This window comes from Strix uralensis, chromosome 1 (assembly GCF_047716275.1).
Source record: "Strix uralensis isolate ZFMK-TIS-50842 chromosome 1, bStrUra1, whole genome shotgun sequence".
NCBI classification, from domain to species: Eukaryota; Metazoa; Chordata; class Aves; order Strigiformes; family Strigidae; genus Strix; species Strix uralensis.
Genome location: NC_133972.1, coordinates 150,774,587 through 150,788,785, shown reverse-complemented (window position 1 = coordinate 150,788,785; position 14,199 = coordinate 150,774,587). Strand labels below are relative to the sequence as shown.

Here is a 14,199-nt window from a genome sequence, read left to right as displayed (position 1 = left end):
GCAAAGTCATTTGAGTCAAAGTCAATTGAGGCCGGAGTGAAAGATTCACAGTTTAAAATGTATCACTGTTGTAACCCTAGCAATATTTGGGAAACAGCAGATGGGAAGCTATCACACAAAGGTAAAGATAATTCACCCCTCATCAGTGCAATGCTCCTCAAAAGATCATGTCACAGTAAGTTACTGTGAAAGATCATGTAGAAAAGGGAATGCATGTTATATGAAAATAAAAAGCAGAGGAGACTAGACAATGTAAAAGGGCAGAACTACTGAAAACATAGCGCGAAGTAATACTTTGCTGTTTAGAACAAATGCTGATACACCTATTCTCAGGAACATGTTTCAAAGAAAAATGGAAAAACACATCACTTCAAAACTGGCAGCAGCCACATTTGAGAAAAGTTAAAGTTGCCTAAGGACAGGTGCCTTGTTGCACAATATAGTGACAGATAAATCCGAAGTACCCTACTGTGTCACAATTCCTAAAACAGTCTTTTTCTCTAAAGCTTAACCTCAGTTTAGTCAGGATCATCAGGATACTTTTCAGAACATAACATGAAAAAGATGTTGGAGCACTGCATACTTACCCAACACAATGAACTGCCTCTAACAAACCGCAGACTGCCAACACACTTTGCAATGACTAGACCTGACCGTTTATATTTGTGAAAAGCAAAGAAATTAATGTTTTTAACATTTCCTTTTAAAAAGTAGAAATTGTATTTACCTGTGATATTTCCCAACATATCTTTAGTGTGGCAAACCAAATCTTCACTTTCCCCATCTTTGAGGTTGCCTATTTCTCCATAATAAAGAGCAATCCCAAGTTGCATTATACGTATAAACATAGGAAGCTGCTGATCAGAGATTGAAAGTTTCAAACTTTCAACTAATGTGTGAATCTATAACATGAAAGAGAACAAAAGCAAGTAACAACAAAGCTCTGTCATCATCAAAGCCAACTTTTACACCATACATCTCCAGATTCATTTTGTATATGCATTCTAATTTCTAAAAACAAAAGCTGCACTTTAACACAAGGCATACACTTTTGTGTGCCTTGTGTTGTATTGCAGCTTACACTCTTTGAGTTCCTACACACACTCTTTGGATTGCTACATGAGATCTTCAGGTTAAAAAGTCAAATGTAATGTATTTTGCATATATATATATATAAATATTTTATTATTTTACAATTGTTGCTGAAGAAACTTTTAAAACATGCCACATAAATGCATCTGATTACACTTTTTTTTCATTATACATAAAAATCTCTTCATGCTAAAGAAAATGTAGATATATAGGCTTTAATATACAAGATGCTTCATTTTGATTCCTTCCCACACCCAACGTTGTTGCAAGTGGACAAGTACAGGGGGGCAAAAAGGATTCCTTCCACCTGAAGTGGAAACTGGCTTCCCTGGATATTCCAGTTCAAACCTACAATTAAGCAGTTTTTTCCAAATGAAAGCAAGCTTTGCAAAGACTAATTACTAGGATGAAAATTTCTCTCCTTTAAATATTTTAGCTATTTTATTCAATACTTCAGAATATTTTTATGTGTTCATGCTATAAAGACAAAATCAGACTTGATAAGAAAGCTATCTTTAATTAAGAGCTGCATAAAATAAAATTATTGTAATAAAATTACTGTCTGTAACATTAGACCTATTTCTAGCTCCAGGTCCAGTTTCTAAAACTTGGCGGTAAAAATAATGGAAATGGAAAGTAACTAAACATCAGTATTGGCTTTAATGCAATCCAATTCAAGAAACGTGCAAAATTACTTTGTAAGCAGTACTGCACATCCATGGGCAGGTAAAAATACAGTAGTAAAATATTTGCATAAAAATATGCTAATATACAAATAAGACTTCACAAGTAAATTTATGAGTAAATTAATAAAGCCTTAGTCATACAGAATGCGTGACAACATAGTATCAACATTTATATAGACTAAAGATTTTAGGTATCAGAATTCTGCTATTATTTAAAATTCTCTGAAAGAAAACAGCATGTAAAATCCTAAAACACATTTTGGAAATTAAAAATTAATCCTTCAGTACCAGTTTTCCAGGGCCAATTGATTAAAAGTTGTCAATAATAAAAGTTGTCAATAATAAAATCTTTTCTGTGCAGATGAACAGCAGGAAGGATAGGAAGCAAATAACTGTCTTAAGATTTGGAAGAAAAAAAATATATTATTTTGCCAAAAGCCTTTTTAAAAGTCACACAAGGTGCATATGTCATAGTGGAGGACAGGAACACTAGGTAACACTCCAGGCAATGAACATAATTATACAGTGGCTTAACTGAAATTATATTACACTCCTGGACTTTTTGTATGGTACTACCCTCCCATCATGATCCTGCTCTTAACACTGCCAGTGGAACTCATCTGCTCCTCAGTAAATTGACTCATCTCACTAAAACCAGCTGAAAATTATTTATTTCTTCATATTCAGTTAGCTTTCTGTCAACATAGTGAGTGACTTAGATGACTGACAGGTCAGACAAATGTCAGTGCTGCTGCAAATAGGGGGAGGCAGGACTGATATCCCCAGCACAAATCAGCGCATCTGTCTCATGGTTGTCTCATCCCATGACGATTTCAACAAGAAAAGCAACAAAAAGCTTGAAACTCTAATCATTTTACATGTGTTTTGTTGCATCCTCCCACGTATACTATTTTCATTCTAAAATTGAAAATAGGAGTTTAGTGTTACCAGTTTAAAAATCATACAAGTACATATCCTTAACTGTCCTCCTTTGAGAAGTCTCAACTTTAATTAAACTCATTAAGATTAGTTTAGCCAAAACTTTGCAATAGACACAGTAGTCAAAATTATACAGGTTATAAAAATATTCTAGTCCCTACAAAGAAACCAGAAGAGCATATGCTATTACAAACATGGAAGTCTTGGAAACTTCCACTCAAGACTGAAAAAACAGATGTGCTTTACCAAATGAACAACACAGACTATGAAAGTTTTCATTATAAAGATCTTCACAGATTTGGAGAGAAAGATCATTGAGTGCTGCTGACTTTTGTCTTCAGCTGGGAAACAAACCACCAGAACACAAGCTGCTGGTATTCAGTAATCTACCCTTCAGACACACTGAAGCTACAGTAATTTCATTTGCAGCAGAGACTTTTAAAAAGCTTTAAGAGTCCTTGAATTAATTCCATTAATGAAGTAGTGATATTTACTGATAACAGCTCCTTTTACTTCAATTGTAAGAAAACACAGTTGTTCCCATTCAATAGTTAAATATTTTAAATAAAATCTTTTTAAATAACTGCATCCCAATGATCCACAGCACACAATCACCATGAATGCAACAAATCAGAAAGTTATCAAATGTAAAATTTGTGAGGGTCAACAGATTTGTAGATCTAATCGTTGCATAATGGTATGGTAGTAAAATACTAGAAAAGATCTAAGATCAAAAAATCATTACCTTTGGACCATTATTCTCTGGATCATAATAAACAATCATTAATTCACTTAAATATTAATCTAGTTTTGATTTAATTATGTTTCTGAATGTCTTCATAAACAGTATTTTATGTTTAAAGATTGAATAAAAAAAGATGATAAAAGAAGAAAAAGAGAAAAATATAAGTAACATGTGCAACATAACCAAAAAAATCAGAGTGTATAGAAAAAAAAAAAGATACGACATCTTTGAACAAACTGAAACGTGCCTTAAAACAGAGCAGGGGCATGACCAAAGATAACCAGAAAAGTTTAATACAAATTTAATTAAATTACTACTGCCTCAGTGCCCTCTAGTACATCTTTTATTTTAGTCCAGTATCCACTAAAAACTGGAAGTAATAATATAATAATCATCATCATTTTTATGACAGCATCATTTTAAACTATACGGAAGACTGTCAGCATTTCCACTAAAATATGCTGTCAGAGACTTAATTTGGCCATACACTTTTGCTCTACAAAACTGGCATATAGGACTTCAGCTAGGTACAGATTACTTCCCCAAAATTTACAGAACTATTTAAAAATCGGGGATTTTAACATTAAGATTTACTGTCTATATGTAGTAATCCTACTGTTGCCACAGAACATAAAGACCGTAACTGGTAAACTACAGACAATCATATGATCATTCCTTATCACTGGAGTTCATATAGATTCTGAAGTTGTAAAGCATGTGGTTAAAAGTCCTAGTATCACTGAATATATAGCTTCTTTATAAAACTCAAAATAATCACATTTCCAAAATTGTTACCAGTTACTCTGAATCAAAAAAAAGAAAAAACCCACCTTTTCTTTCTAGTATGCAGAATTGGTCCTTGCATATTTAATTATTAGATTGAGATCCACACATGAAAAAGTGAAATTTCTGCAAACATAAGTACTACTAGACATTTGTGTGTAAGTATCCAGCATTTTGTGACAATTTTTATCTGGATAAATGCTCACACAGCCATTGCCATATTCACAAATCTCCAAATTTGCCTGAAGTAATTGAAGACATAGAACTGTACAGCACATACAAGAAACAGGGGCATGTGACAAATTGGACACAACTACTAATGAACTCCCACCTTAAGTTCACAACAGCTTAGGCCTTCCTGAATCATATCATGAGTCAAACAAATGCGGTATCCAAACTGAAAAAGTGACACTTCCAAATTATCTCAAAATTTACTATTTTGCAGTGCATATACCTTAGATTATTTTTTATTAAAACCTGGGAAAAATCCTGGTGTAAAGTCTGTGTCTTCACTTAAAACAGTTCTCAGCTAATTGAATGGGCACCTCTGGTATTCATTGAGAGATGGAGGGAGGGAAGATGAACCTTACATGTATAACTACTCAGAGCAAGGAAAAAAAAAAAGTAGGAGTGAAAGGTAGATTAGTCTCTCTACCAACTCAGCATTTTGCTTCTGCACTGCAAAATGTAAACATGTCACCTAGTGTCAGATGTCCATGAGTAATACTGCACTCCTGCTCACTAGGAACTGAGCTTGGCTTGCTAATCCATTTCACATGGTTCACTACACAGTGCTAATACGCTGAAGTTTCTTGTTATTTATGACAGTTTGAGCTACATTTGAAGCAATAACATATGCAAAAAATCCTCTCCATCTTATTGCAGGAACCTTGAAGCATACAGGGTTTTTTTTTTCTTTAACAGATTATCTGCAGACTTTTTATTCCTTTCAATTATTATGTTTTCTTTTTTAAAATTTCAGGAAAAATAGAGAAGTTTAGAGAACACTACTTCCTTATATGCTGTTACTGTACAGCGACTACTTGCATCATATGAACAACACTCAATCAAAAAATCCCTTTAGCAAAAACCAACATTATCTTTTCATTTTAATTTTTGAAATATATTTTGAAAAAACTCAAAACTTCACAAATGAGTAGCAAAAAAAATTATTTTGGATACTTACTTTAATAACAGATGGCATTTTAGAGTTGAGGTTATCATAAGTAAAATGCAGACGAGTCCTGAAGGAACATTTGTACAGCAGAGGTTCCTGGTAAAACTCAATTTTACCACTAGCATTTCTCTTATCAAGACATACGGTGCAGTCAGAAAAGTTGATCATCTTTCTCAGTACCAGATCGGTGGCTTTTAAAGTAAGTATATAGGTTAAAAAAATATATTGTACAAGAAAAGTAAGTTATGCCTACATGTCCTTATCTAGAAGAAAACAATAGAGGATAGTTGTGTAGTCATTATTTAAATTGTTAGCAAAGTACTTGCTTATGTGACTAAAGAGAATAATTTAACATGACAGACTTTCAGCCGAATTCTTAAATAGTGAGGACAAATTAGGTACACCCAATTCAAATTTCAATCCCTTCACTGCACCTTGGATTGGTTTGTAAAATAAAAGTACTGCTTCACATGCAAGCATAAGACCAATAAATATTATTCCTGTTATTCGAACAGAAAGGTTCGTGCATATTTTCCCCCCAAAGTTTTCTTTTGAATCTTCTAAAGTAAACAGGAGCTATTCTAGTGATCTTAACATGAAATGTGTTTTGTAATTTTGTTGTATTAGCTTGCAATAATTTTAGCCAGAACAAAGAAATGGGTCCAGTCGTCAGGAAACCATTAATTAAATTCTCCATTCTACCAAAGATCTTCTGTGGAATCTTAAAATACTCTTACCATGCCCAAATTCCATCCCTACCAAATGTCAGTAAGAACACCTAGACTTACAGGTGAATGTTGGTAATTCAAGGACAGACATTCAGATGCTGAAGATCATGATAATAATCAAAAAGTTTGGGCTTTTTTTTCCCTGAAAACGTGAAGTGAAATGAAGTTTGCCTTGCAATTCATATGCCATGCTGGCTACAGTGCAGCACATTTTACTACCTCTCTAGCCAGTCTGCTTAAAGAGTTTCAAGATTGTCACAAACAATTGCAACAGAATGCCTTAAGATGCTACTGCTTGTTCACGAAACTAGAAACAGATTGCATAAGCACTCACTGTCTGCAGCAAGCACAAAATCAAATGCAATCACAGAAGGATGGCAAGTATGAGCAGAGAGGACTACAAAACATGTTGTGTCATGTGACCATTCAAGTATGCGTTAAGAATCTATCTATATTATTATAATTGGCTCTTCAAAATGAAGGACAAAGGAAAAACTGATAAGAAATTAAAACAGGCAGAAAGTATACTTCTGACGCAGACAGCCATTTTTATTAGACTTGCAAATTTCTATATGATTTTAAGTGCTTCCACTGTGATACCTCAAATAAAAAAAAAAAAATCTACTCACCCGAGATGTCCATAAATGCTCGATCCCAAAACTCATCCACTGTATAGCATTCTGCAGAAGTAATATTGACTGAGAGAACAATATCATCCTCCACATATTTTAATATGAGATTGTTGATCACAATGTTGACATTGTTTACGACACGCCTAATCAAACTCTGAACGTAACCTACAAAATAAAACAAATTCTTAGGAGTTATAAGGAAGACACAATCCCAAATTCATTTATTGCTAAAGTCATTATTTCCAACTTGCATTCTTTTTCAAAATCAAAATTAAAACAAGACAAGTATCCTTGTCCTTTATCCAAAACTCACAGGACTGAAAACTCTCTAACAATCAGTGCAGTTAAGTCAACCAGCAACCTGGAAATGCAACAAACTATACCCCCCCCAAAAAAAATTGTAAATACTACGAATATACTATAGCATAAGAGATTAATTTTTCATGGCAAGAATCAACTTTCAAACTAATTAAGAAAACAGAAGACTCAGGATTACTGAAGACAAAGAATTTTAATGACTCACTTTTTTATTTGAAAGATATTTAGAAATAGGTTTGGAAAAGTGAACACCAGTTACTAGGTTACTTTTGAAGTATGCGTATATTACACTTATTTGCCCCCTCATCTAGGTTTTTAGAAGTTAACTAAACATCAATATGACTAGCACTTTTTTTCATTCTAAAAGCTAATATATCCACATCATGCTCAGTAAGACCCCTGTGAGGTATAACAAAATCAGCTTCTGTCAACAACCAAATAGTAAGCACCTGCACTGCAGCCTATTGGGAAGAAATCCATTTAAATTTTTTCAGACATAATGTGATTGGAAAAATGATTTCGTCTGTGAATTCCCAGTATGCAGTAAACACTCATATTTTACCAATATGGTAAAGAAATTAAATACTACCCATATTCACGTCTTTTATATATACTGAATGTAACTACGGAGCCAACTCATCTGTGCTGGGGGAAAAAAGAAATTAAAAAAAAATAAAGCCTTAAAATTTCTATGTTCTAAAATTTATAACATTGCTCACATCCTACCTAAAAACACATTTAATGCATGCTATAGACCTAAGTTTGGTAACTACACTGAAAAAAAACAGTTAATGATACAGGTTTAAATCCACAAGCTTCAAGAGTAGTTTTCCAAAACTTGCATTAAATACACTCATTTATATCAATGATTTTAATTCAAATAATACTTAAAATGAATATCAAAACACTATGAAATCAGTAGGAGGAGACTCAGGTTGCTACTTCCATTCTACTCTGCTTTTTCTAGCTATTCATCATTTTCACACTCAAATATTACTTTTCACCTTAGAGTACATGGAACATTTTACCATTACATAAGTGATTTTCTTGAGCTCCACAACTGCAAATTTACACAGCTGACATAAGACATTTTCCCTTTTTAGCATTCAAAGCCTCCAATCACCCTTTTATTAAATGCAAAACATGCTTTCAGCTACCAGTAGCACAATAATTTGTTTCTCATCAGGTACATTTCTATGTTTTAAAAGTATTTCAATATTAAAACCTTAATTATAAAACACATCACATATTCTTGAGCATATGTCACCATTTGAGCAAAGCTAGTTCCAGCAGGAAGAAATAGCACTTTAATATCTCCTGCCATCTTAATAGGATTGTAATTGTATTAAAACAAAATCTGGAAAATGTTTTAGAACATTGTCTACTGAAAAAGAAAATCCAGAAATGCATTAAAAGTCAAAATTTTGACAGCTTAGTACTGTCAGATTTCCAGCGTAACCCAAATTTACCTTTTTAGCATATCAACCTAAAAAAAACACTGAAAAATATGTGGTATAACATGTTTTCAATAATTTTCTCACTGTCTTCTTAAAATGTTAACATATTTTTAGGTTATATGAACTCAGAAAACCAGATGTATTGTTTATATATAAGGGGCATAAGAGACCCATATTCATCACTAGAGTGGTGTAAACTGACCTGTATACAAATAGAAGCCAGCACAAAGCATTTAGCTGCTTTTCTTAAGTTCAGCATAGAAGTATTTTGCAGACTATATAACTAGCAACTATAAAATCATAACAAGTATTTTAATTATAATTTTAAAGAAAGTTACTAATTTCACCGAAGAGAGTGAAGTTGTCCCTCCACAGGTCCAAAGTCTTTCAATATTTTGCTTTCATGTGTCTTTCAAAGTCAATCTAATTTACATTTTCCTGTTATGAATGACAAAAACATTACAAATCCAGCATCACAGCAGAAAAAAGAGAGTTCTACTCATCGTTTACAGCAGTATGCAAGAATAGAGCAACAATGCTTTCATCTGTGTGTCTTTTTGTGTGAATGCATTAAAAAAGGGATCAGAATTATATATTCCAAATAAAACAGGGGTCACGGATTTAATAAAAAAAACTTTGTTTCACACTTCTGCGAAGACTCTTCCAAACTAGGGGTGCAGCATATTGTTAAAAATACCATGCAGGTACCAGCTTTCTAATTAAGTTTAGCTTCAAACACAATAGAATCAGATTCTCATGACTGATGATCAGTCTTTTAAGAAAATTAATTTAAATTGTAATTCTTACTATTCAAAACATTTAATAAAAGCATCAGCAAGTTCACATATAATACCATTTTTTTTTTTTAAAAAAGGGTTTTGTTTTAAATACAAGTGGAAGGAAACAGGTGGAGGTTGCTTCTTCCTGTAATTTTTAAATATAAAACTACGACCATCTTTGCCACTACAATTCAGGTGTTCTATGATGAAGTGACTAAAAATACCAGAAAATCTGTAGGGGTAAATTCTCTCCTGAGGTGCAACACAAAATCCACATTTATGCTTTTTGGAAATTCTCCAGAATACGGCAGGCCACACCATGCAGCAGGAGCTACGAATGCAGTGTCAGACCCAACCCTCCAAAATATTGTAGCACTATAGTCCACAGAGTAGCCTATTGATTCAACAGAATTGATAGCATCAGACTGGACACATCTACACATCTTAAGTTTAGCAATGCTCTATTGTCACCAAAGCTACAGTTTTAGCTAATCTCTGCCTAGCTTCATCTCCAAGAACACAGCAGAGCTAAAGGACAAATAAATCTTTCAACAAATTACAACAGTAGTATAATACCTATCTCCTCCGAAGACTAAAACAAGTCTAAGTAGATGACTCAACATCTTACAAAAATCAAGGATGTGCAAATTAAAGCTTAGCAAAGCCATATCCTATACCACTAAGAATAAAATCTTCCTATAAGGAGGCCTCTAATCATCATGGAGGCTGTTTACCACATAGGACTTCTAAACTAAACAGTGTTATTTATGCATCAAAAACCAAAACCAAAACCAACTGTATTTAGAAAACTTAGTGACATGGAAAGTAACTTCTAGTCCATTGAATAAGGTAAGATTTCACCAAAACTCTCTGAATCATTAGACTTCACTACCAACATACTTTATGCAGTCGAAGAAGAAATGTGATGACAATGAAGGAGATGATAGCACCCTACAGTTTCACAGAAGCACAAAGTACATCTACAGAATCCATCCAATAGTAACATAAGAAGGCACCAGACCTGATAATTTGCTACAGTACTGCAAATACAATATGTGCAATTCGGATGAGCACACTAATCATTAAGAACCACAATATATTCATAATTTTCACATAATGCGCGTGTTGCATCTGGATCTGTGGCAACACATCTTTTGGAATGTTTTCACTTCATCAGATGTCAACATTACAATAAGCAGACCTCCAGCCTTTCGCTAAGACTACACCTTTCTGGAAGGTCCAGATAACACTGACAGAAACTTGAGGAACCAAAATCCTAAAACTGTCCCTGAAGGCAACATAATCATCCAATTTGTTGGCAAGCCTTTGACTCCTGTTCACAGGTGGGACTCAAAGAACCAAAGAAGGAAGTGCTGGAGCTGAAGCGCTGTCCATGGTAGGAAAGGGTGGATGCCAGGAGTCCCGCAATTCCAAGCCACCAGACTTTATTGGGTCTCAGAACTTTAAGAGGGCCACCGGATGTAGATCCTCAAGCACCCATTCCAAAGCAAGATGATACTCTGTAGTACATAATATTCCACACACTAAATTTCAATGTTCTCTTTTGATTCAAGGCAATTCTACATTTCCGGTTACCAAAAGACAGAAAAAAGGCCTAACACAAAACTCATGTCTTTAACCCATCTAAAACTACATGCAACTACTTTGCAGAAGGCAAACTGCAATTCATTCCAGTACTCTCGAATTTCATTCACAGCACCTTATACTCCAAATTTCTGTGCAAACTCAGAGACAATACTAATCAGATCTATAGCTCCTTACGCATTTTTATATCATATATCTCCAAGTTCAACTGAGCCAAAATTCCACATCAGAAAAAAGAAAAAAAAGTGGTGAATATCTCTACCAATAGATACAGGACTCAATAAGAAACATCTCTCAGAATTATTACTCTCAAAGAGCAAACCTTACCTTTAGAACTACTGTAACAATCTGAAAACAAGATGTTTGAAAACGTACAAGAAAAGAACCTATTGTGAACCTCTGAGCATTTACTGAGGAGTAGAAAACAGAGTGATCTGAAAGAGAAGAACTGGTGCAGCAGAGGATAAAATCTAACATACTACTCCTACAGTATGTTTCTCACGCTAATCTATCTTGCACTATAAATGAGTTCTGTAAATTTAAGGATTCAACAAAATGGAAGGAAAAGATATAAGGTTTAACTACGTTTTATTGCAACTTGGTTCTGTTTTAGAATACCTAAGTATTTCACTCAACTTTACATGATTTGTAGGTGGGCAGAGATATAAGTCTAACTTAGACACTGTGGCCACCTAAATGAAATGTAGGTATTTTCTAACGCTCAAATACAATCTAGCTTCTGAAATTATGGATTACCTGGAGGTAAATCGGGGTCAGGAGAAGCAGATTGCTGAACTCGTCGTGGTTTTACTGCTGATTTCATGCTTTCTGTGGTGCTGCGGTTTGTTGAACTGGAACCACAACTTTCGTGGTCTTCCTGCTAGAGGAAAAGGAAGCAACTGAGTTAACCAGACAAAAAGAAAATGAATGTGGGGAGAATGACTTGGTAAAGATTTGGCAAATTAAACTTCTGTTACTGTTTCTCCATCAGTTCAATCCTGTACATGCAGTTAACTACAGGAATTATAATAAAACTAGCTGGACAACATTAAAAAAAATTATTTGCAATTAATACTTTCACTTCTATTTTTTAAAAAAACCTCAGTCATTTAACTGTTAATTTCAGTTGAACACATTTCATCTAGCTGCATTTCTGCTGAAACATTCCTTCAAACAGAGACAGAGCCCTGCAGACTACCAAAACAAATATGAGAAACTACTGAATTTTATGAGCTTGCATACTACTCATGAAACCACCTCAGATGGTTCCAAGATGTCAGAGTCATGTCCTTCCTAATACAGTTAATTGAAGCTGATTCACAAAGCAAAATATTTTTGCAGACTTCTAAAGAGGCCTCAGAAAAGATAAATGAACTGAGGGCACCTGCTCATCTTGAACTTCTATATAGCTTATTCACCTTTAGGAATTCAGAAGCGGGAAACATGGCTCATAATTAGAGAATGTAACATAAGCCTCACAAAATGAAATTCACAGACCCAAGAAAATCTTAATTAGCTGAATTTAGGGTTTTAAATACTCCACTAGTATTCACATTACATTCCAGAATGACAGTTTAACTACAAGACTAAAGTGCAAGAAAGCCAAGAACACTAATGCAAATATTCTTGTAAGCGTATTAGAAGAGCAGGTTAGAGAGGAAGCAAATTCTTACAACTTTTGACCCAAGCCAAATTACCTCTTTGACAGATGTAGTCTCTTGCAGAAAAAGAGCAAAATGCTCTCTGGGTCATGGCACTACTAGGATCACACAACGTGTCCATAAAAAGACGGATTTGTGGAAGAAATCTCAAGTACTGCAGTATGAAGCTATAATATTCTTAAGTCAGCTAACCGCCAAAACGCAAACACCTTAAACTGTGTTGGGTTTTTGTACAAAATAGATCATGTGTTTCTCTGCATGCTACCTAGCATTTTTAATAGTCTCAGAGAAATTACAAAATGGAATCTTCACATTACTTGCTTCTTAATGTTTTAGCACAAAAAATTTAAAAAAAGAAAGTTACGTGTAATGATACATTTCAAATAGAAGTCTACAACTTCAACAACAATTTAAGAGAGTTTTTTTCCTTCCACTCCGTATTTAGAAAAACAGAACACAGAGGAATTCTCTGATAAAATGGAAATAGCATTTCACTATGAAAAAAAGATGATGAGCAATATAATCTTAGCTTGAGGAAAAAAAAAATAGAAGGCTGAACTTATTTGGAGAAATTGCAAAAGACAGACCCATTCATACATCAGAAGGGCAGAAGATTGCTTCTAAAAGAAGGATGGGTTACCATAAAGGATTTCAGATTTTCTGGTCATTAATATAATACTGAAACAAGCTGTTTGCTGTTTTTCAATTTATGGGTTTTGGGCCATTTCTGTCATACAGGAGTTTCCTGTATGTATTTTTTCAGATGAGTCACCATACTGCTTATTTATGTTTTGGACTTGAAAAAAACCTGAGATGTCACAGTGACCAAACAGCTCGATTAGCACATTTCCTTCCTTCCAGAGCTCACTTAGGGATTGCACAGAATGCTGCCGTGCAACTCTTTAATGATTTGATACACTTACTTTTTAATATTTATGTTGGCTGCGAGAAAAAGAAAGGGACACCATCGGGATGGGGAAGGCATTCTATTTTCGAGGGTTAACTGTATCAAGCCTGACTACATTCAAGTCTAACTTTTCTATCTACATACTGATACAACCATGTTTGATGCATCACATAACTTCATGCAAAATCTAGGCGGTTTTAATCATATAGAGTATTACAGTGAAATGAAAAAAGAGAAATAAGCTTTTACCACTTTCAGAGAGTTAGGAATACACACTAGCACACTGGGGTTTAGGGATTTTTGTTTATTTTAAAGGAAAGGAACGGAGAACCTTTAGATTGTGTTGATTTTGAAAGTAAGTCTCAAATCTTAACCTATAAATAAATTCAGTACAATAAGCTTTTTATATTTCCCTGAGCTACAAGTCTGTTGTGATGGAAAATGGTTGCAACCACTTAGAGCAAGTTGCACCTACAAATAATCAAAACAAAAATGTACATGTTCCAAGATAGTGCCAAAACACAACACAAAAATTTACCTCAGAAATATACCTATGTGACTTAATCCATATGAAGTAACAGAGTATATACCTACATTTAAGAAAAATCCAACCTGACTGAACATTTGAAAAAAGTTTTTTTAATCTGGAATAACATCCATTCATTCCCTTACATTACACAATTATCAAAA

General features: G+C 34.1%; 1 protein-coding gene across 9 annotated transcripts in view; it reads right to left on the bottom strand.

Moving 5' to 3' along the window:
• VPS13B (vacuolar protein sorting 13 homolog B) overlaps positions 1-14,199 on the bottom strand; it is a 491,200-nt gene that overhangs the window by 432,277 nt on the left and 44,724 nt on the right. For 6 of the 9 annotated variants that reach the window (XM_074885247.1, XM_074885238.1, XM_074885283.1 and 3 more), the window contains exons 4-7: positions 11,698-11,821; positions 6,780-6,947; positions 5,432-5,613; positions 728-902 (exon numbers count right to left, since the gene is read on the bottom strand). In XM_074885247.1, the coding sequence (XP_074741348.1) occupies positions 728-902; positions 5,432-5,613; positions 6,780-6,947; positions 11,698-11,821 (649 nt within the window). Of the gene's footprint in view, positions 1-727; positions 903-5,431; positions 5,614-6,779; positions 6,948-11,697; positions 11,822-14,199 lie in introns of those variants that run through there. The other 3 variants (XM_074885265.1, XM_074885293.1, XM_074885311.1) reach the window with 3 other exon arrangements.